Source organism: Malurus melanocephalus, unplaced genomic scaffold (assembly GCF_030028575.1).
Source record: "Malurus melanocephalus ecotype Western Australia unplaced genomic scaffold, MMel_1.1 scaffold_475, whole genome shotgun sequence".
In the NCBI taxonomy this organism is placed as follows: Eukaryota; Metazoa; Chordata; class Aves; order Passeriformes; family Maluridae; genus Malurus; species Malurus melanocephalus.
In genome coordinates this window covers 135,719-159,868 of record NW_026623707.1, presented here as the reverse complement: position 1 = coordinate 159,868, position 24,150 = coordinate 135,719, and the positions used below count along the sequence as shown (strand labels likewise).

The following is a 24,150-nucleotide window of genomic DNA, read 5'->3' as shown; positions in this document are numbered from 1 at the left end:
AAAAAAACTTTTATCTGTGGTTGAGAAATTCCCAACAATAACTTAGGTGTGAATTTCCCTGAAGTCTGGCTATGGACAATTGAAAAGGTGCACTTGGGACACTCTGTATTTGTCCATCAGCATTTACAGAATCATAGAATCRTTTTTGTTGGAAAAGATTTCAAGTCCAACTGTTCCCATGTCCATCTCTAACCCAAGTGCCACATCTACACGACTTTTAAATTCCTCCAGGGATGGTGACTCCACCACTTCCTGGGCCACCTGTTCTGGTGCTGGACAGCCCTTTTGGTGAAGAAATTTCTCCTGATATCCAGTTTGAAGAGCTATAAACCATAACTGACGTATCTGTAGACATTCACGTGTTTGCAGGTGCAGTGGTAAAATGGGGAAAACATTACAGTGTGCAACTGAGGGAAATAAAACACAAGCTGCTGGAAAGACAAGGCTAAATGAGATGGTAAAAAATATAAAAATAGAAAAGAATACAACAAAGCACAAAATTACCACAGGGTGAGCATGCTCAAAAAAGCTCATTTCCAGCCAAGTACTTACAAGTAATAGGAGTAGGAATACGCATTTCTTCTAAACATTGACGGCCAGTCAGATGAACAAAATATCCAAAAGGAGAAAAAGAGAAAAGCATATAATTAGATTTAGATGAACTCTGSGATTTATTTTCAATACACAAAGTATTTGTGCTGTTTTCTGTACTGGGGGGCACTTCTTTCAGGAGCTGAATGTTGGTGGGGAATAAATTGATGCTGAACTGGAGACAGGTTGTGTTTCTACTTCTGCTATCATGGAAAAATCCCCTCACCTCTTAGTTCCCTCACTTTGTCATGTCAGTAACATGGGCAATGAGATTTAATTTTGCCTCTCAAGTGCTTTGGTATCTTTGAAATGGAAAGAAAGATGTCAGACTATTAATATAAATAACAATAAATAGGCAAATGACAATGTAAGAACGCCACAATTTCGCAATATTTAGACAATGAGCAAATTGTCTAATGACAAATCAAGCTTCATCAAACTCTAAAATGCAAATAGTTCATTACCAATTCAAGCATCACTCCATATTTATAGCTGAGCACTGGGGGCATGCATTAGCTTTTTGCATCACTGTGATTAAGCATTTGCTACCACGGTTTCTCAACAATTCATTTCACAACATTCTGAGCAGCACCACAAACTGAGCCTTGGCAATCAGTTAGAGCTGAAGAGGTGATGTTTTCACTTTTAAAACTGGAAAGGGGCTTCTCTGAAAAGACTGGATCACACCAGACCCAGCCCAGGGTGTTACAGATTCACCAGCAGCAATGAGGAACCACAAAAACAACAGCAACGGTCAAGAGAGGGGAAAAAACTGAAACATAAATCTCAACCTATTGCAAAACTTAAAAATCCAATCCCTGGAGACACTGGGAAGACTAGAAATCAGAAATACAAATCAGGGTTCAAGTGTTCATTTTTATGGTTGCTCTGAACACAATTTCCATGAGCACAWGTGGACACCAGGCTCAGCTCAGTCACTGTGCTCAATCACCCTCTTTAATGTGCACACGTGGGGTAAAAGGCTGCTCATGAGGATTTAACTGAAGTGAATGGCTTTCCTGGTGATGGCCTTTGCTATAAACTTGATGTTCTGGCCAGATTCTTGATGCCTGCCAGGTTATTTGAATGGCACTGATCCTAAGGCACACCTGAATGCATTTTAACTAAACACTATTGTCTCCTGAAAGCAGAATCCTACACGCCCTGGAAATGCATGGGTTAAGGTGCAGTGATTGCCACTGAGATTCCCTGCGAAAATCCAAGTTCCACTGAATCCCTAAACAAAGGGGAAAATGACCAGGATGTGGAAAATCAGAGCCCACACAGCTAAAACCTCTAAATTCCCAAAATTATTCCATTAAACCAACTCCTCCCTAAATCCCCAAAATTATTCCRTTAAACCAACTCCTCTAAAAGGCAGGCCCAGGGTTCACACAGCACTGTTGGCTGTAACTGCCCCCTTGAATATCCTGCTGTGCTTTCTGCTGCTCTTCTGTCCAGCCACAGAAACCTGGGGTCCCCCCAGACCCCTCATTAAAAAATTGCAGATCCCTCCAGGCTGCAGGGGAAAGCTCAGAAAGATTTGTTCTATAAGGATAGAAAATAAAGGAGGGAAAAAAAGGGAGGATAATGTTTTGGAATTGGACAGTCCATTTTGGCTCAAATCCTCCCGAAATATGCAGCCTGAAATAAGGGCTTGCTAAGGAATATTTCAAAGCTTGCTGTGGAAACTGGTCTGAGTTATGGTTCAGTTAAACATGAGCTGGTCCTGGAATGTACAACACAACCCCAAACCCCTGCCTGTCTTAAACAGGGATGGRCATAGGAAATGTTCAAATAGCCCTTTACCTCATTCTATCCTACATCTTGGGTATGTTCTGCTCAAGAGGCTTTTTATTTAATTAGTTTAAGGTAACAACCCGAATCCTAATCCAGAATAAAGAGCTGAATTTTCATAGAAGGAAATAATCCCAGACCCTACACAGCCCCAAATCTCCTTTTTTGCTACCAACAGCAGTTTAAAGAACTGATTTACAGTGCACCCATGACAGGCTGTCTGATCCTATTTATTCAGCCTCATATTTAAAGGGGTCAGGAGAGGCTTTGTCTGCTCAAACACACAGGAYTGAGAGGTGTCACATTCTTCACTCCAGGGAAATGCAAGTCATGGTTACAGGAGAATTAAAACTGCCCAGATGAAACCAGAACTGACCAAAATAAAATCTTTTGGGGAGGGGCAAAGTCAAAGGGTATTTTCCTCTGAAAAATGTCTTGTTTTTCTTGTTTCAGCTAATTTTTACTAATTGATCCTGTATTGTCTACAACACAAATCRGTTTAATTAATATTAAGGACAAGAAACCAAGCTGCTTAGAGAATTAGAAATATTTTCATACAATGAAAATGAGGTATTTCCAGATATATTTTTGACAGAGATATACATATATGGAAATTTTAGCAGACTTTAGCAACCCCAAGTTCCAACTAAAACTTTCAGACAACAAACATAAAGTCAAACCAAAATTTCCCAATGCAGGAATATACTGGTTAGCTTAATTCAGCTTTACATATCTGACTAAACCCTCTAAAACTTTGTCAGCCCCCAGGAATTTTTGCAATTTGCTCTGCTGAGACCGTGAGCAGCCGGTTCCATTTGCTCATGCCTTGTGTCTGCAAGGTTCAAAGCAGTGTGCTGAGATTTTGTGTGTTCAGAGGAACAGAAAGAGGYTCCTGATGATCTCAGTGCTCACCTCCAACCAATGCCTTCCTTCCCCTCTAATCCCTCTCCTTCCTTTTCTCTTTTTCCTGGTTAACAAATGCTCCATCCAGGAAATCCACCTCTGTGCCTGTTACCAGTGAGCTGCRGTGCCCTGGACAATGGACAAATGTCACTGGGATATTTTCCAGCTCCATTTGAAGATAACGCCTCAAGTTTATCTCATTAAATTATTTTTCTGAATTGTTGCCTTGCACAGCTCCACTGTTTGTACCCTGAGGCCTTGGTGCACTGGGAAGGGAACTCTTTTTAGAGTGAGGAATGCAAGAGTTTGAGCTCCAAATGCTTCTGTTTGCAAAATAAAATAAAGAACTTCGTTGTTAAACTGTTCTCTCAGAAGAGCTCCAGCTTTCAGGTCTGCTCCTCCAGAAATTCCAGTCAATTTGTTGTCCAAATCAGCTTTTTATGAAATCTGGTCCCAACCTGCATTAGTTTAGAAATGAAATGAGCCTGACAGGCTGAGATYCATCTCCAGGGCACATTTGTCCATGTGTAGCTCTGAGCCCCAGCTGGTGGTGCCCATCCAAGGCAGCCCAGAAGGGATGTGAGCAGCAGCTCTGGAGGGGCTGGAGGTGTGCTACAGCCTCCCCARCCTCCTCCTGCACTCACAGCTTCTAAATGGGAGAAGATTTTAAAGCCAATGAGCCAGTTTATTCCTTATTTCAGTGTGTCTTCCAGGGGTTATCGCTGCAAATTGCAGCAAAAAAAAAGAGAAATACAGACTGCAGGGGTTTGGTTTGTGTGCCCTGGGAGGGGCTGTGGGAACAAAACAGAGCAAAATGTAATTTTCCAGCTCTAGGRAAAAAAAAAGAAAAGGAGAATTTAGATTTCTAATACTCCCACTCACCTCCTTTCTAATGTTAACTGTGAAGAAAAWTGCCCAGGTTTACAGAGCCTGTGGCAAAACCCAATAACAAAGTTCTGTCCATGGGGCATCACACCCAAATTCAGCAAACATTGCTGCTGCAGGGACCAGGCAGGCTCCACTCAGGGCTCTGTCCTCTCTCTCAGGGACCAGCTCAGCTCAGCAGGAGCTTGGGGATTTTTACACAGAGCAAAAGGATCCTCAGTCTCCAATCTTTAGAACTTGCTCTGAATTGTGTGTGTGTTTGGTTGTGTTATCTGTGAGATAACAGCCCGTGCTGTGGTAGTTGTGACAGCCAAAACATCAGAACCAAGTGTTGGAAAATTGGAATGAGGCAGCCACAGCTTCTCTGGGCACCCTGTGCCAGGGCYTCCCCACCCTCACAGGGARKAATTTCTCCCYAATATCTAAWATATTCTAATATAAACCTCCTCYCYGTCAGCTTGAAGCCATTCCCCTTGTCCTGGCACTCCAGGCCTTTGTCAATAATCTCTCTCCATTTTCTTCTCAGCTCCTTTCAGGCACTGCAAGGCCACAATAASGTCACCCCAAATCTTCTCTTCCCCAGGCTGAACAATCCCARYTCCCTCAGCCTTTACTATAGGACAGGTGCTCCTTTGATCCCTTTGTACTTCTCCGTGCTATTTAATGACTTATCTCTCACATTAATTATCAATTAATTATTATTTAATTATCATTCTCTCTTCRCAGTAACAACCATTCTTCTGCTGCTGGATCTCCCAGGACAGGGATTTCTTGTGGTGTTACAACCCTTAATGTCAGTGTGATGTAAACAGGCATTAACTGCTGCCCTGTGGCACACAAAAAGAATGTTTTATCTTCATTTATTCCTCTTTTGGAAGATGCCAGGAMGTCCAAGATGGAAGCAAAGCAGAAACTTACCTTCTCTTGATGGTAAGCATGGCTCCCAAGAGGATAATAACAAACATCAGGAGACCAGCTATAACTCCAGCCATTTTCACCGTGCTGTCCACTTGCTTTTCTGGTTCCACTGCGTTGGAATTCTGGGTGGAAGCTCCTTAAAAGATGGAGGGAGAGGAAGGACAAGATAAAAAAAAAAAATTGTACGAAAATTGTGCAATGATCCGGTTTAAATATTCATTTGAAAGCCTAGCAACATATTTGCAATCAAATTGCAATAGACAATTGTCCATCTAACCAAATCTGCCTTTAATGAGGGCTAATGACAGATAATTCAGASCAGTAATAGGGTGTAAAATCCCAGCATAGTGCAAATGGCTCTAATATTTTACTAAGTTCTCCAGTAATGGGGAATTTACTCTTCTGAAGCACTCAGCATGCACCCAGAAACAGGAGAAGAACAGTTCTAATTTTAATCTAAAATAGTTTAAATGGACTTGCAGTCCTAACTCATAGAAATAGTGAACACACTGACATGTAATGATAATAATACTTTTGGCAGAAACTTTTCTCCCTCTAAGATCAGCTCACATTTGTGTTTCTCAGTGGACTGGAGGTTTTTTTAAGCATCTCACTGCAATGAAACAAGCATGAATCCAACACACAGAGCAATGGAATGGTTGGGTTGGAAGGGACCTTAAAACCCATTTTAAGGTTTCCAACCCCCTGCCATGGGCAAGGACAGCTCCACTGGAAAAGGTGGAACCTTAGAGCTCCTTCCAGCCTGGCCTTGGACACTTCCAGGGATGGGGCACCCCCAGTTTCTCTGAGCAATCCATCCCAGTGCCTCAGCACCTCACACATCACCTCAAGCACTCCATGCATGACTTCTTCAGCCCAAACAAGAGAGAATAATTTCTGCTTCAAACTTTTTGCTGATTTTTTTTTTCCCACAAGTGAAATCTACAGATCTGAAAATAAAACGTATTTAGGAACATTCATTGCAGAACATTTCTGTTCTTTCCTCCCTGCACTAAATGAGCCCCTTGGAGAAAGCTGCCCTCTCCCAGGTCTGCTCATTCCAGACCTTAGCTCTGCTGACTTCACCACTTGCTGCACAGAATTTGTCCAGATATAGCTCAAGCCACTGATCTTGATTTAGAAATCCCCACAAGATTTGAGTCATGGCTACTCCAAAGACTAAATAAGCYTATCTTCATTATATCCCTGTTACACTTAACTGCTCCTAAAAATATCACCATTGCAGCTCAGGAAGTTAAATTAATTCGTGTTACATGAGATCACACTCTTGTCTTGAGCTTCACCTTTGCTGCTGGAGTCAGCCAGGTCTGCTCCTTCAGCTTAAATGCAGCAGGGAAAGGGAAGCAAAGGTGGACACAGAGGGCTGACACCAGAACACCACCATGATTTGTTCTTTTAACAGCTTTGACCTTCAGGAAATCTGAATCATTTCTGTTGACAAAGCCACTTGCTCAGGGATATAATATTCAATCAAGTCCATGTGAGACAGCAGCGTTATTGTCACCRTGGTGTTGTTGTGCCTCTTTGCCACACGTTAGACTGCTTTAAGAGATGATGTGGTGATAAAAGCGTGATTTCACTCCTCCTGCAGCTGAGCTGTTAATCTAGTTTAGCCAGAGCAAAACACAATATTTACCAGGCAAAAAGGGTTGGCTCCTGGGATCACAGGTGTAATTTTCAGCTTTTTGCCCCTGACAACTCTGCTGTTCTGCTGCATTCACCAATTTACCCACTCAGTTAAGAGTTCACTGATAACTTCTGTGCTCACATGTCTGAAATGCATTAATGGGACTCCTGAGCACGAAAATAAAATAATGTATCAGTCGCATTTTTCCATCTTTATTTGACAGCCTCTCCTACAACCCTGCAGTAAATGTGTCCAAGAGGTGAGCTGCACACCTCAGACAGGCAATCCCAACACATCACACAACAAAGGCAATGAGAAAGCTACAATTTCACCCTGCAAATGGCTAAATCTCCATTCATTGGAAATGAAAGTCAGAAGTACTCCAAATTATCCCTCAGCTGAGCTGCAGTTACTCCTATGACCCWAAATAATAGGTGTTGGAGAATGGTTTTCTGTTCTAAACAGCACAGTCAGACACACCCCTCATTTCTGTACCATCTGAATACCCTCATGGAGTGTGAGCTGTGTTAAAAGGAAGAAGAAAGTGCTGTCAACTCCATCTTCTAACCCAGCAGATTGGTTTGATTTTGCCAGGCTGTCACTGTTACTCCGGGCAATGTGTGGTCAGAGTGCTTTTATCTGATATTTCCCACCCCACTGGAGGCTCCTGCAGCTCCAGGAGGAGAAGAAAGGCTCATTATCCATCCTGACACCTCCACACTGCGTGACCCATTCACTGGGATCTTCTGGGCAACTCCTTCTATCTCTCTTGGCAAAGGCCGACAGCTCCCTTAGGCTACCAGCCCAAACATTTGTGAGTTGTCTCAGCTAATAGTGCCCAGGAATGGAGAATGTGTCAGCAAATTCCYGGCTCTGGCATTCTCAGAGTCTTGCAGTGAAACTTTACAGCAGAAATCCTTTGTTTCCTGATGTTGTGGTGTATTTTCCTTGCAGATGCCTAAATCTCCTCTGGTTGCTCTGGTTTCCCACCTGCCCCACCACCAGCAGCAGGTGAGAACATTCCTGTCCTGGCAGGAGGAGCTCTGTGAGCTCTTTCTGTCCCTGTTCTGCTGCTCCTTTCAGAAACGCTGTTTTAGGATTCAGCTTTGCTTCTCTCCTTTATAGAGACACAGGATCTGAAATCCTCTGAGCACAGCAGCCCATAAAAACTGCTCAGATGGCCATTTCATACAAACACCTTTAAACACACTTGCAAAGCTCTGCACTGCTGTGCTTGAGGGGCCACCCTTTTCTTTCTGAAAAACCATGTTTATGTACTGCCAGCATTAAAAAGGAATGAAAACAAACTGTAGCTGTATTTTCTAGTGGCTACGTCCACCACGTTCCCTGGAATGAATTGTTCCTTGGAGCAGGAGCWGGATGCTGGAATAATAAGACACAGAGCAGGTCACCACAGTTATTAGTGTGTGCATTTCAGAGGCACCCAGAGCTCCCACAAAGGTCAGGACCCCATTATTCTGCACTAACACGAAGTAGGATGATTTTCTGCCCTAAGCTTGCTTTCTTAATAAGGAAGGCAAATGATAGAAGGCAGTACCAGGGGAAGGAGTGAAGACTGGAAGTCCCCTGACTCCCTGTCTGAGCCTTATCCACWGCACCAGGCTGTCCAGAGATATTCATTTATGTGCTGTGCAAAATGCACCATCCCACGAGCCAGAGCAGTGGCCTGGCTCTGACTTTCACAAGCTTTGACATTCACCCAGCGCTCCACTGATCACTCAGAGCTGTTTCAATATCTTGGTCCTTTCCTAGCAACACAATTACTTTGTTTTTCTTCAGTCCCATTCAAAATCCCATTCTTCAGTCCAATTCAAGATCCAGCATCATTCAGGGGGACAGAAGACAGCACAGGAAGCACATTCATGGGAGGTRCAGGTCTGGGGGTGCTGCAGAGATGCAAAGAGAGCAGGGCAGGGGCAAATGGCCAATTTTCCAGAGCTGTCCTGCTCATCAGGCTTCTGSATCATCACACTCTGATGGCTTAATCAAGGTTTTAATTTAGGTCTAATCTGGCCTTGCTGCTGTTGGTTCATGGAATCACAGAATGCCCTGAGCTGGAAAGACCCCCAGGATCACCCAGCCCAACCCCAGCCCTGCCCAGACCCCCCAACAGCCCCACCCTGAGCATCCCTGGCAGCGCTGTCCAAACGCTCCTGGAGCTCTGGCAGCCTCGGGGCCGGGACCATTCCCTGGGGAGCCTGGGCAGTGCCAGCACCCTCTGGGGACAGRAGAACCTTYCCCTGMKMTCCAGCCTGAGCCTGCCCTGGCCCAGCTCCAGCCATTCCCTGGGGAGCCTGGGCAGTGCCCTCTGAGGGAAAACCCAGCAGCAGCATCTCAGGGAAAGGCACCATGGCAATCTTCCTCCCAGCAATTTCTGCACAGGTCTGTTATTTGAAATAAGCCACCAGATATACAGCAACCTCCTCTGTGGAGGTGGCACTCTGAAAAGCATCCAGGAAAGAATGATTACTGAGTGCATGTAGCTAAGCAGGGCTGATAACACGAGTTTCTTCCATAAAACCTATTTCACTAACTGCAATTTGAAACATTCTTTACTTTAGGCAGCAATTGCAATATTGCATTTAAAAAAAAATTACACTGCCAGGAAAAAGAATTCAAGAGATCCATAAGCAGGAGGAAAAGTCAGGTGTTTATGTGAGATTTCCAGGTGAGGCACAAAGAACAAAGTCTTGCAATGGAAGTGGTGCCACAATCACAAGTGACACAGTGCAGGAGACAGAAGCAACACAAAGTTTAACAGGAGGAGAAGAAAAAGCWAATAAAATGGTCATAAGGACAACTGGGTCAAATATTCAGAGTCAAGGGAAGGGCAGTGCAAGTGTGAGGGAGGGAGGGACACAAGGAATGGAAGTTTCAGCCCCCGCCAGATGACAGGAAAAACCCAACAAGGGACAAGTCTGGTAATGATGGGGTTTGGTTTCAAGTTTGTAACACCTAAAAACTCAGCTCCTTCAGAGAGAAATCCACTCTTGGAACAAAAAAAAAAAAAATCAGAAGAATTACTTCAGAGCATTATTTAACCCAGAAAAAATTAATGAAAAATATTGGGCTCCCAGTCATTATGCCTTGCAATGATCTGCACAATCAGAGTAATTTCTTTACAGCGCATAATGGCCAGGCAGTGGGCTGAATGTAAAATCTCCTAACAGACCTAGAGGCTTGTATTCCAAAGACAGCTATTCTCAAATCACTTGTAAACATGATTTCCTTTATTTATTTTTTTATGCTGCTCTCTATGTGAGCGGCCTACGAATTATTAAAGCAGCTCAGCGTGCAGGAATGTTTTCTCTCATGTTTTCAGTCCCTGATAATATCTGTATCTGTGAAACACAGTCTGGCACGCAAACACAAGGGCAGACAGGTGCCTCCAAGGAAGGATAARGCTGAGATAAAGGTGGAAAGGCACTTTTTTACATCCTAGTGTGGAAATATCCATCCCCATCCCTAAGGGGCAGCTGAACACACCCTCCAGCAGTGCATCAGCACTAAAAAAACCCCTTTGCATGATGCTGGTGCCTCCACATATCATGAGCCAGCAGAGTGGAACAGCTCATCACATCTAAAAGCCAGGTTCTATTTTGGCTGTTTCTTTGGTGTAATTCATTAAAAAATGGAYATCACAAAGAGGATCACCACACACAACATCACTACACCAATTTTCCACCTCCAGCTGGTGAAGACTGCAAACAGCACAAGATTCAGACTGTAATGAGACACACTCATCTCTTTAGCAAAGCTCAGAAGGAAGAGACAGAATGATGAGAGGCAAAAGATTTCAACCATATTCTGAGTGGAGAGAGCAGCAAAACAAAGCAGTCCTGGAGAGAAAGAGCGAGCAGAATTTGTATGAGGGATTTTCAGGCTTACAGGTGGTATCTGTAGGAGGATGAGGGTAAACACACAGTGAGGAACCAAGATCAGCATTGCTAAACTGAATGAGAATTAAAAGAGAGCTGGAAGTGAATAATTGATTCTGGAGATTCTAGGCAAATCCACCACAAAGGCTTTTCTTTTCTCATCCTGATTTTCTTCTTCTTCTCTCTTCAGAACAGGAGCATTTAATTTGTGCTGAAGGCAGATATAGGGTCCCCACGAATGAGGAAGGTTATTGGATTTCCCTGAAAGAAGGGCCCAGCTAAAGAGCAGCTGCCGTGGTGCCAACAAGTGATGTGACAGTTCAGAGGGTGAGAGCATGTTTAACTCTTCACTTCTGCAGAGTTATTTAAAAACTAACTCAAAATTATCAAAATGGATAAGTACAAGTACAATTCCCATTACCACAAGTTCAAATTTACAGGTGGGACTTAATTTTTTTTCATGTGAAAATCAATCTTTTGACTGATACAGGCAAAAACTTCTCAGTGCCCAACAATGTTATAGACACAGAACAGATTCCTAATTATTAACTTTTGCCCCAGTCAGTCCCCTCTGAGCAGTTTCCCTGCATTAATCATGATTATAATCCTAAAAAATGGTCTCTTTCACACCTACCTTGTGATTTTATCACCTATCCTAATGCTACCATGTAGTTTTGAAATGCCCAGGTCCTGGAAGAAGCTCAAAAGCTCATTAATGTCAACCCTGTTTCTGAATAGTGGCTTATCAGAAAATTTATTTAAGAAACAGGCATAGTGTATTTGTAGCAGCCTTGGGGCTAAAAGCCATATTCCATTCTGGCTGTTTMTTTGGTGTAATTCATTAMAAAATGGGTATCACAAAGAGGATCAACACACACAACAAAGGCATTTTCCAAAAATGTCTTTGAATGCATTGTTAAAGGACAYTGACAATGAAAATCTGTTTGTGAAAACCATTTTAAGTGATCCACGGGATCTACCCAGTGGCTSACAAGCCTTAGAAAGGATCTGAAGGTATCAGGAAATGGAGACAAAGCCCTGATTATCCAAATGAGCTGGTGTGAGGTGTGAAGKTCAGGGACATGGAACACTGCTGTCCTCTAAAACATGAGAGCCCCTCCTGCCTCCCCCGTGCAGCTGCCCCTCCTCTGCACCATCTCCCAGCCCTGTGCACAAGAGGGGCATCCCAAGAGCTCTTCCTGCAAAATTTCAGGCAGAAGAGATGAAAAACAAGCCCCTGAATTCATGAGTGAGGAATCATCCATTGCTCCCTGCATTAAAACTAAGTAAAACAAAAACAATTTTTTTTCTTGATTCAACATTTACTCGTGGCTTTGATGTCCAACCACTGACTTTTCTTTAACTCCCACTCCTTTATCTGGCTACCAATTTCTCTGCAAATGAAGATGGATGTACAGCGGATCAGGGCCAGCCACAACACGTGGCCAAGAGCATCCTTTCCCCAAAGGTGAAACTTGAAAAGGGGCAAGAACCTCCACATTGCTCCAGGCAAATCCTTGCCTGCTTAGATGCCTGCAGGACTTGGCTCACACTGCTAAAATACATTTTATTTTGTTTTTTTCCAAAGGCCTTTCTTTCCTGAAGCTACCCAGTGTGACCTGGCAGTGAATGCTTTGAATGACAAAGGTGATGTGGTCACCCTCTCCTGTTGCTAAACAATCCCAAATTTTATCTTAGGCAGTCTGACTCTTCTCCCCTTCCCTCCATCTGTTTTTGGTTTTTTTGGTTTTTTTTTGTTTGTTTTTGTTTTTTTGTTTGTTTGTTTTTTGTTGTTGGTTGGGTTTTTTTGGGGGGGTTTTTTTTTGGGTTTTTTTTTTTTTTTTTTTTTTTTTTTTTTTTTTTTTTTTTTTTTTTTTTTTTTTTTTTTTTTTTTTTTTTTTTTTTTAATTGGGGAGCCCAAGATTAGGGTCTGACAGCGCAGCCAGAGCTCTGGAGTGGATAATGACCTCTGGAAACTGGGCTGCAGTTACCAAACTCAGCCACTTTTGGCCTCATCCAGTTCTGCACCAGGTTCTGCACTGATTCAAAGCTGCTCCATTGCCTCCAAGGGATAAGGAAGCCCCTAAAGGGATTGTGATGCATGAAATTTGTGCTAAAAAATAACCTCTAGAAAGCAGAAATTTGTTCAGGAGAAAAAAAAAAAACAACCAAACATTTTCATGCATTCAACTTAAAACGTGTGATAAACTCCCCTGAAATAAATAGCATAAAACAGAATAAACCTGTCAAAGGAATAATATCCAAGTGTATTAGGAGACAAAATGCAGCAACAAACAGATTTGAAGTGGGATTAGATCTGTTTAAAAAACAYGTTATCTGCCTGCAAAACCAGAATGTATTGCAGGAAACAAAAGAAGCCTCTTCAATGAATTTGAGGGAGCAGGACTTATTAAATGAACATTTTTCATATGCAGAACTGTGTGTGAACAGCAGCAACCTTTTCCCTCCTCATTTCCCACTGATTTTCCAGTCTCTCCCCCCACCCCAAGATCTCCCTGGTCACATTTCAGACCCAGGTTCTTTACTGAGATCTCAGCATTCTCCCAGGAAGTTTCCTTTTTCCAGCGCTGATTCAGGACCTTTTCCCCATCTTAACAGTGTTTAAACTTTGCAGTAATCCCAGCACCTTTCTGCCCCTGTATCATCACAGCTGTCCTGATGTGTGCTTGAAATAATTGTTGGTGAGGAAATCATAGCTAGGTAGGAATAAGCATGCAGCACTGGGAGAGCATTCCTGCAGAAATGTAATCCATCAGAAAAGTGAAAAGCAGCCCTCCTTTTCCATTAATCACATCCCAGTCACTCATTCTGTGCACATCAGGCTGAGGAAGCTGTTTCCATGAGCTGATGRGATCTCCTCTCTGAATTCAGATTTTCTGGATTTAATGATGATCCTTGTCCCAGTTACACACGATGGGGTGATTTTATGGCACACACACCTCCAGGTTCACTCTGATGAAAACTGCAAAGCCCTTGAGAGGTTCTGAACCTCCCCTCTGTGAGCGACTGAGGCTCMATTCTGCAACATCTCTGACTCCAGCAGAAGTTTCTATAGAAACTACACCTTCTATAGTGTCTCTGTTCTTCTGCAGAGGGCTTACAGAATCCAGTTTTCCTTTTCTTGCCATCGTTTCTGTGACAGCAGGACTCAGCTGTCTAAGGATAAATGCAATAACCAGCCCCAGAAAATGCAGCAGCACCTTTAATTAGAAATGCAAGCTCAGCTCCATGAAACTCAGGGGGACCCTCAGCCTGTGCAGAGGGGGATCTGTGGGGCTCTTCCATCACACCCAAGTCCTCCTGTGAATATTTAAGAGAAGTTGAGCCCCCCAGCTGGCCCTCAGCACAGGCAGATCTTCCCCTTGGCATTGAAGGAGTGCCATGAAAACACTGTTCCCTTTCAGCTGGAGTAATTTAAAATAATTTCTCATGTAAAACACATATTAAACAAGCAGTCATGAAGCTGCTCAGACCAATGGAAGTTTGACCAGTTCTCCTTTTCCTGAACTGATAATCACCTGTGCTCAAGAGGCTGGGCGGGTTTCGCGTGGTCACCTCTTGTCTACCTATCACTGCTAAGAACAAGCAAAATGGTTCCCAGGCAGCATGCACAAGAAAAGAAAAAGCAAAAAAAATAAAAGAAAAAAAAATGTACCTCATAATGGTTATTATAGTTCCATTCTTTCATTTGCAAGAACTCACATTTTAAGGAAAGAAGAAACAAGTATCGCGAGATAAGGAACCGTTAATGAGCCCTCTGCCTTGGTTTCAATTACACTGTGAAATTAATTTAATGCACTTTAGGAATACAAGAGGTAATCGCTCTCTCTTGGTGAGAGGTTGCAATTTTCTCTAATAAAGTGTCGATATAAATATGTTGCTTTAAGACAGGGAGAACAAGTCCGTTAATTCGGAAAGAATGGGACRTATTAAAACAAATGCTGTCAAGGAAACCACGTGGCAAAACCTATAAATAACCCCTCTGAATGAAAATTGTATGGCAGAGAGCTGGTAAATTGGGGTTTAATTACAAACATTTTTAAAGAGTGTTTTATGTTAATGAAATGCATCCAAGTGCCTAATGCTGTGAAAGATGACATTAGTCCAGTAATTTAAAATTTAAAAAAACAAAAGAGTAGCCCATGCAAGGAGGGAAGTGACAAAAAAATCTGAGACCAATGAATTTGAAAAWAAATGCACATGTAGACACAAAAGGTTAATAATGTGGGTGGATTCCAAGCATGCTGGCACGGTGTSGGATGGCTACACAAATGGACACGTTGCTTTCTGCTGGATCAGGAAATTCACCCCAGCAAAGGTCTGAGGGTGAGTCCCGGCACTGACCATTCCCACAGACACCACCCATCTCCTGCATGTTGGCACTGAATGAGGGAAATGGGCTCAGTGGATCTGCTGGCCTGGCTGGGGACCTGCTGCTCTGAAATGCTGTGCCACCCCCTCCTCCCAAYGTTTATTAACCCAAAACAAAAAGATTTGAGAGCTTTTTCTTGCCCTGGCAAGAATCGGGTTCATCTAACCAGGAGCAGCACATAGGGAACCACGTGGAGAGAGCACCAAGGTTGATCTCAACAGCCTATTTCCTGCTAAACAGGAGGRAAGAAAACTGGGAGACCTCCAAAACTTGGTTTTTTTTTGTTTTTTTTTTAAATGAGTTAAACCACTTTTTAAAGAGTTCTCAGTTTTCCTCTTCTTTGTGTTGAGGCAATGGTAACAAAGAGCAGATTCCCTCATCCTGCTGGAGGAGTGGCAGTGGAACAGCCCTGTGCATCTCTCAACGAATTAAATTGATTAATTCCTTGATTTCTTGCTAAAAGTGGAGGAAAGAAAACTGGGAAACCTCCAAAACGTTTTCATTTAGTGGACTACACCACTTTTGAAAGAGTTCTCAGYTTTCCTTTTCTTGGTGTTGAGACAATAGGACACAGAAAGCAGATTCCCTCATCCTACTGGAGGAGCAGTGGTGGGACAGCCCTGTGCATCTCTCAAGCAATTCCAYTCAGTTCTTGCTAAAAGAGGAGGAAAGGAAACTGGGAAACCTCYAAAACTGTTTCTTTTTTGTGGACAAAACCACTTTTTAAAGTTGTTTCATCTCTGCTTTCCTTTTCTTTGTGTTGARGCAATGGGAAAGCAGATTACCCCATCCTGCTGGAGGAGCAGCAGAGGAACAGCCCTGTGCATCTCTCAAGGAATTAAAGCCACTCAGCTCTTGCTAAAAGAGGAGGAAAGAAAAGTGGGAAAACGCCAAAACTTTTTCATTTAGTGGACTAAACCACTTTTTAAAGAGTTCTCTGCCTTCCTTTTCTTCGTGTCGAGGCAATGGGGCAGGAAAAGCAGATTCCCTCATGCTGYTAGAGGAACAGCCTTGTGCTCTCKCAAGCAATTAAAGCCASTCAGCTCTTGCTAAAAGAGGAGGAAAGGAAACTGGGAAAACTCCCAAACTGTTTCTTTTTGTGGACTAAACCACTTTTGAAAAGGGTTTAGCCTCTGCTTTCCTTTTCTTGGTGTTGAGGMAATGGGAAAGCAGATTCCCCCATCCTGCTGGAGGAACGGCAGAGGAACATCCCTGTACATCTCTCAAGCAATTAAAGCCACTCAGCTCCCGAGCAGGTGCCTCGCAGCAACACCCAGGATGTGTTACAACCCTCAGTAACACTTGCCTAACACATTTCACTSCTCATTACTCCCACACTCACGTTTAGTGCCCTTGTTAATCCAGTACTTGGAGAGAACACTTGCCTTGCTGAAGCACGCCTCGATGCTAATCTTGCTGTCACTGGTGTAAATCAGAGCTCATTTCACTGGTGTTAATGGAGCTGCTGTGGTGTCAAGTGTCTAGGAATGGGAAAAGCAGTCCTCTGTTCCAAAATGAACATTTAGTCTGGCACCAGTAGTGTGTATTTATTTTCTCGCATCAAAACAAAATATGTTTTTTTTTTTTCCTCTGATACCAACTTAAAGCAGAGCTTATAATGCTGAGATTGATCCTGACTCCAAAAAATGGTTTTGTTTTTTTTTTTTCCCTGATTCCTAGTAAAGACACCACAGTGAAATCCTCACTCTGTCGGGGCTGCCTTTCCTTGGGGATGCACCCAGTGCTGCTGCTTTGGAGATCTAAAATTGTGTCAGATCAGCCAGAGCTGGGCTGTTCAGGGTCCGTGCTAATGGCCAGGAACTGGGWATTACAGCCCTGAAACCTGAGAGAGGGCAAGAGGAAAAGAATTYCCACAGAGATTTGTGCACTCCATGCAGAGGAATAAGATATCTACCTATAAATCAAAAGTGATATGAATCAAAAGTGATATAAATCAAAAGGGATRTGAATTGAGACAGCGAGAATCAACACCACAACTGCCATCATTTCTTGTCCTTTTCCATTCAAGTCAATAAAGAAAAAACCTAAAGGATAAGATCACCACAAAGCAGTGGCTCTAGAAATCCTCAGGCTCTAGCCAACTCTTTCGTATTTCTTATTAAATTAATCCTAGCAAAARATTATTTTTTAGAAAGAGATGACATTCAGAAGGAACAAAACAAGGGTGGCTCAGTGACTCTTCCTGGTGACTTAACAAGGTTAATGTAAATTATCTCAGTTTGTAGAGGTCAACTGGAGGTCAAACACTTCTTGGGATGCTTTTCTGAGGTACCCAAAACAGAGAGTGCAAACAAAAGGTCATTCCAGAATGTGATTTTTCAAGCTGTGTAAGTTATTTCCTTTTGAATAGTCACAGAACAAATATCTGTCCCCCTAGCATGACAACATTCTTCCACCAGCTCCAGAAAAATGAACAACTGAAATAGAAGGAACTCCAGGTTTCCAAAAATTAATTAAATTAATTAATCCAGTATCTCTGATCTCATGAAGAGACCATGCTGTTAGAAAAGCTTGTGGAGATTCATTTCACCCAATTTCCTGCTCTTGCTCTACCACCAGAAAGCCAAAATCAGGTATTTGAAATGGTCACATCACTGCCAGCTGGGAAAACTGAGAGGGAGGAGACACACAGACTGAGACACACGGAATGTTTGTAACCCAGAGAATGGATTAAATAAAACTTTTACAAGGAACTTTTAAACAGGAAAGGAACAGGGAGGACATGGGGAGCACCAGAGCCACAGATGAGGAGGAGAAAGGGGGGAAATGGGAAATGGCTCGTCCTCCTTGACTTTCAGTGGTGACACAACTGCTTACAGCCCCACCAGTTTCCATTGCCAAATCTGAGCAGGGAAACAGCTGCACTGGTGGGAACCTCCTGCAGCACCCACCATCCCATGCCTGGCTGTGACAGCCTGGGGACATCTCCACAGGGAGATGGAAAAACTCCTGTTCTGCTGTCCACTGACAAAAAATGGGGCTTCTTTGAGCCCTCCCARCTCCTCTGTAGGTGCAGATGCAGAAGGGATGAGGAAAAAAGATCTTGAAGTTGTTAACTTCTGSCACAAGTCAGAAAAGAGTGAAAAGAATGGAAAAAAAATGGGATGGTGCCTCAAAGGATTTCTGGGTTCCTGCCAGTTTTGGTGAGCTCTCCAAAGCCTCCCCAGGCAGCCATGCAGGTGTTTCACATGAAGAGCACAAGCTGGCAAAGCTGAGCCTGGAAATGGAGTGATGTGTAGCACAGCCCATGGCAATCACCCCAGCACATCCCTACAGCTCCTTTGGAGACCAGAACATGTGTTGGGGAAATCTTTTTACAGCTACACCTCTGTGCTACAAATAAATTGCTGTCTGACATCTTTTCTGGAAAAGCAGCCCCCAGGGTGATTTTGAAATCTTTAGGAGAGTTGTTAAAAGCAGCTGTAAACTCTTTAGGAGGAGCTCAGGCATTGCCACCGTTGGTCCCTGGAGAGCTGCAGCTCTTGAACCAACCTGGGGCTGTCCTGGTTCTCTCACTCTGACTCGTGTGCCCCATCACCCTGGGGTCATCACAGTGGAAATCAGGAATGCTCCCTCCTCGTTTGCAGAATTAGATCATGAAAGTGTTGTGATGTACAAACTGTGCCCCACTGAGTGCAAGGTGAGGCTTACACAGGATCTCCTCTTATCTACTTTGGACAATTGTGGGGAGACCAAATGCCACAGGGAGTTAATATCCCTTTGTCACTGATGTTCTGCCAACAGCAAGAAGAGTCCTCAGGTCAGAAAAGCTGTCAACAGAATGAGGGGAAGGAGGAACCATGGAGAATGATAGCCTGTGTTAAAAAAAAAAAACCCAAAACACTACAAATATAGTGGAGTGGTCCTGGAAATTGTTGTTCTGTCTTTGCAATCTTCCTTAAAAAAATAAAAGAGGAAATAAGGAGGCTTGTTTTTCGGCTAGGAACTGTAATCAAGTTGTGCCACCACTGCAGTTTCTATATTTCTGGCATTGTGTTTTGCAGAAAGGAGACCCACATACCTTTTGTTGCCAGACGGACGCAGTTGATTTTTGTTTCCTGGAAAATAAAAAGAAAAACACAAAAAAAATATATAGGAAAACATCACAGTGTGTAATTTGCCCATCTACAGCAAACATACAATCCTTTTAAAAGTGACTATTTTTTTTTTTCTTGTAGTTCATCTTTGAAAAATACCACCAACAGTTTTTGGTGCATAAAACACTCCACCCTACTGGACTTGCCTGCAGTTGGTTCTCYTAAGCATTGAGAAGTTGGAGTGAGTGCCAACACGTTTCTCCACGCTCCATGTGTGAGTGATGGAGCCCACGTAAGTGCCTGATTAGCTAATAGAATTTACCAGTTAAATGACCTGCTCTGTAATAGACTGACAAGCCTTGGGTCAAAAGTACATGCCACCGTACATCTCATTTTCATGCACCATTACTGCGAATTTCGCAAATTGGGTATTTATTTAAACACATGGCAAACAGACACGGGAGAAGATGTTTGAATATTTCAGCTCTCTGATGGATGTGGAGCTGACCGACATTCTGTGCTGCYGCCACTGCCAAAYGAGCTGTTCTGACTGCAGCTCCTCRTTGCAGAGCTGGGATAAAACCCAACTCTGGTCCAACCCACCCTGGAGCCTGCAGAGCTGCAGAAGCAGCATTTGGATCCGAATGTTGTGTTTGGCTTCACGAAAAGCTCAGACTCGGCAGCTTGCTCGGCCACCTCGGCTGCAAACACAACCTCGTGGAATCCCCAGCTCCTGGTGCTCAGCCCTTCCTGGCAGGGGCTGCTGCTGTCCAGAGTGTGATTGCCATCCAAATGGGAATGCTGCCTGGTTAAAGAGCTGGCTCTGGCAGGCACTGATCTGCTGCAGGCTTTGAGGAGCGCTTTATGCCCCTGCACGTCTCAGGTGTAATGATTCCAGCATAAATTACCGTGCTAACAATGCTCCATTAATATGGATGCTGCCCGTGCTCTGGAAACAGCAGCCCAGCAAAGCTCTGCTGAGCACCTCCCTCTGTCCTCCAACAACTGGGCAAACCTCGTGGAAATCTGGATTTACTCTTGGAGAAAATTGCTCCATCTGTGACAAATCCTCCCTGGCTGGAGCAGACACACACAACCCCACCGTGCCTTTCTCCTCATTMTTTTTCTGCACAGAGGAGGGGGATAATTGCAGGATCCACGCTGGGAAACACTGGGAATCACAGGAGCAATTCCCTCTGATCCCCTTCTGYAATGCCACACAATCTGGATAACAGTCTAAAAACAAGATATTCACAAGGACAAACCCTCCCTTTGATCCCACTTTCAAACTCTCCTAAGGAATTCCTGCATCCCCAAGGAAATTCTGATTCCCAGCCATGTAGGCTCATGGTGGGATTGGAGCTCTGTTTATCCCAATAAACCAGAGCTGTCTCTCTTTGGTTACAGCCCTTTTTCCCTYAAAAACCAGCTCCCCTGCACACGGAGCTCCCCAGCCCCCCTGCCTCATGGATCCTTCCAGTTGTTCTGGAAATCCAAACTCTTTATTKCTGCTTGTGATGTGGGAAGCAGGAAAAGCACAGCTTTGTTTCCAGAGCTGTCTTTGCAATGCTGGGAAGCAGGAGACAGAGAGATCCTGGTGGAGTTTGCGAGCTACAGCAAGGAGAGCTGGAGAATCAGCAGTGGAGGGTAAAATAAGAAACAGCAAGATAGGATTTTTGCAATCTACAGGTAGTGAGGAAAATTTCCCTGTGCATTTGGTGGTTTCTGCTGSCTTTGAAGTGTAACAGAAAGCTGGAGAAATGAGTCAATGCTGGAAAAAGAAGAGTCAAGAGTGATCACATTTGAACATGGGTGTATTCCTGCACAAGACCCTCCCATGGGTGATTTGGGAAGACAGAATTTGTTCTGTTTGCATCTACATTCACTGATGGCTGCATTTACCAGAGACAGCCACCCATTAGGAGACCTGGCACTGCCCAAAGCAAGGACTAGAGGAGCAAGATGTGAATTTCAGAACTTCAGATTCCATATTCTTGGAAGGAAAACATAAAAGAACCTGCACAGACAGCAGGCTCCCAGCTCCCAGGGGTGCTGAAGTTTAAAAATCTGAATATAGTCTTTATTCTGGATTAGGGCTGATTATTCCATTGGTTTCCACTGATCACCCCTCTGCTCATCTCTATGGCATCTCATAAAAAATGAGATCCCTTTAAATTTACTCTGTTTTTCTTTGCTTGATACAGAGAATTGTAAGTTTGTATGAACTTTTCTACCAAGAAACAGAAGAAATGAATACATTACTCCCCTCACCCCAAAAAAATAAACCCAAAAAACCCCAATACGCCCCCCMAAAAAACAGTAAAACCACTTTCCCACAATCATGTTTGTTTTCTGAAAAGTATTACTTTTGCTTCAAGGTGCTTTTCTGTACACAGTAAAGATCATAGAATGTTAAGGGGTTGGAATGGACCTTAAAGTGCCATAGGCAGGGACAATGCTTTTATTTTATTTCTTTTTCTAACCTAAATTCCTCCTCTTTCAATTTGTACACATTGCCCCGGTCCTGTCGCTGTGAGGTGTCTCTCTTTAGCCACCAGCAAAGCAGGAATAAACAATGCAGGTAATTACCAGTGATCCATCCAGATTGGTTAAAGCAATGGCAAGAAAAATAATTAAATAAAGAGATAATAATAGAGGTTTTAGGGAAAAAAAAAACCCAAAAAATGATCCCAGATTTCAGTCTCTGTGTTGTTTCTGAATATTCTTTCAAATGCTGTGATACTTAATTCCCATTTTATGATGTCAGAGAAGTTGTACAAGACCTTATAGATTTACATTAATATTAATGATGACCCGAGAGCCTACATATTCAGCATATCTGTTTCACATTATGGCTGAACTCGCAGGAATAAATTAAATTGAGATGCCAGCACTGCTCCAGCTCTGTATCACTGCCAGGTTAAGGCAGACATTTTACAGCCAAACAGGAACGGAGCAATRCAGGCACATTTCTACTGAGATCTTGGAACAGTAAAACCCTTCAGGATTTCATCCTGCAGCTCTTGATCCAACCCCCATTTTCCAACATGCTCCATATCCAGAGAGCTCACTGCAGAATAAGCCCATCCACGTGTTTACCTTGACATATTTATGGAAATTTGTTTTCTGGACCTTTATTTACATATGAATAAAAGATTGTGGTGTACCCTCACTCAAGGCTGAACCCTGGCTGTGTTTTTAACCCCCACACCATGGACACATTTGGGGACAGGGTTTCAGGGTGCTGCCATCAGCACAACCTGGGAACCTCTGTAGAGAGCACAGGCTGTGCTGGGGAGCTGKGCAAACCCTCACTGCAGCACAGCTCCTGCCCACAGCCTGGAAACTGCACACCACCAGCCTGCTTTAGCATCCCCCTGAATTTCCAGGGCTTTTGAAAACGTTCTTTTAATAGAGCTTTATTCTTCTGCTTTAGAAGCAAAGGAGCTGCTGCTGTCTCCTAATTACTGAGGTTCCTAAATGCACATTTCACTCAAGTGAAAGGGATGATAGCAAGACAGCTTCTGCCTCTGTCTCCTCAGTGTTTGGATGGGAATGATTTTYTGCAGAAAAGGGCTACGAGGGCAGCAGGACATATGTTTATGTGACAGCTGCATCTTCACAACCTAAAAGGCCACGTGATCTTTTTTTTYCCCCTTTTCTTTTAAACTGACAGCTTGCTGTTTACAGACCACAAACAACAATGAAGGCAGCAAAGCTTTTTCATCCATCTGTTTTCACACCCACCATTTTTCCTCCCTTTTACTACGATTATGACTTTCCAGTAGCTTGAACAGTGCTTGCCTTGCCTGAAGAGCCACCTGCCAGCACCAGCAGGGTCTGATGTGCCATTGGGGCTGCCCTACAACAGTTTCATGAGGAGCACAAACTGGGAACAGGCAGTTTTATCTGCTGGTGGTGCCTGGACCAGACAAGGAATGGCCACATCCCAGAGCTCTGTGTGGAGCTTGCTGGCAGCCTGCTTCACACAGGGTAGAAACCACRGGTTTGTCCAGTCTTAAGGAATTATTTTTTCCTCCTCAACACATTTCACAGYTCAGGAGAGCTGTACATCGTGTGTTTCTTTGTTATCTCATTGCAGCCAGTGGTTTGCTGTCTTAAAATAGGTCTGTGCAGGGTCAATGGACTGCCCTATAATTTTTATTGCCAGCTTCAGGAAACTGCTATTTCCTCCCAGAGACTAAGCCAAACCTATTATTGCCTTTCCAATTATCAGCTTTTTTTAGTATCTGTGTCATTTGGAGAGGGGAGGTTTAGCAAAGCGGTTAGCGCTTTTATTATTTACAATAGGAAGTTATTTCAATGATCTGTGGTTAATCACTGGATATCCACTCCTCTCAACCTCTCAGATGTGAGATGGGCTGGAGAAGGATTTTATTTATGATGGAGAAAACACTCAGGCCCACATCCAGATGTGGRAACAGGGGCTTACAAAGAGTGAAGTGTTTCCACAGCTGCTTTATTTCTGCCCCAGCAGCTCCAAGATGAGATTAAGAAGGAGTCAATGTAAGTGGATAAAGTGCACACCYGAAATCCTGCTGAGCACAGAGCTCCCCAAAGCTGGTCAGCAGCTCACAGGAGCAATGCCATTTCATCTTTGAGAGCACAGCTCGTGCTGAACTGGAACAGCTCCCTGTTTATTTTGTGGCCAGCTCCACGGGGATGAACGGCACCTCTCTGCTGGCAGCTCTATCCACTCCTCCCAAACGTCCCAGAAGAATAATGCTGTGTGCTGCCAGCAGACCTGTCAGCATCAAGAAATCCTGCCTCAAGTCCCCTGATAATAATGAGCTGCCCGACTGTGCATGTAGTACAAGTCATTAGAGAGGCAAAAAATCAATAGGAATCTCGGTTGAGTCTATCATTCCCTCAAAAAAATAATATTCCCATTGATTCCCGCRGTGCTACTTTTCACAATTCTGGGCTGAAGGCATCAGTCACCTGTTGGACCACCAGGCTGGTGGAGCAGCTGGCAGCATCCCCCACATCATTCCCAGCTGGGTTACAGCAGCTCCTGCTCATCTCTGTTTAGAGCAA

General features: G+C 43.6%; 1 protein-coding gene across 1 annotated transcript in view; it reads right to left on the bottom strand.

Annotated features, from left to right (window-relative positions):
* LOC130582271 (receptor-type tyrosine-protein phosphatase T-like) overlaps window positions 1-24,150 on the bottom strand; it is a gene marked incomplete at its 5' end in the record, with an annotated part of 168,371 nt that overhangs the window by 9,876 nt on the left and 134,345 nt on the right. The window contains 3 exons of the mRNA XM_057380883.1: window positions 553-582; window positions 5,095-5,230; window positions 19,077-19,113. Of these exons, the coding sequence (XP_057236866.1) occupies window positions 553-582; window positions 5,095-5,230; window positions 19,077-19,113 (203 nt within the window). The remainder of the gene's footprint in view (window positions 1-552; window positions 583-5,094; window positions 5,231-19,076; window positions 19,114-24,150) is intronic.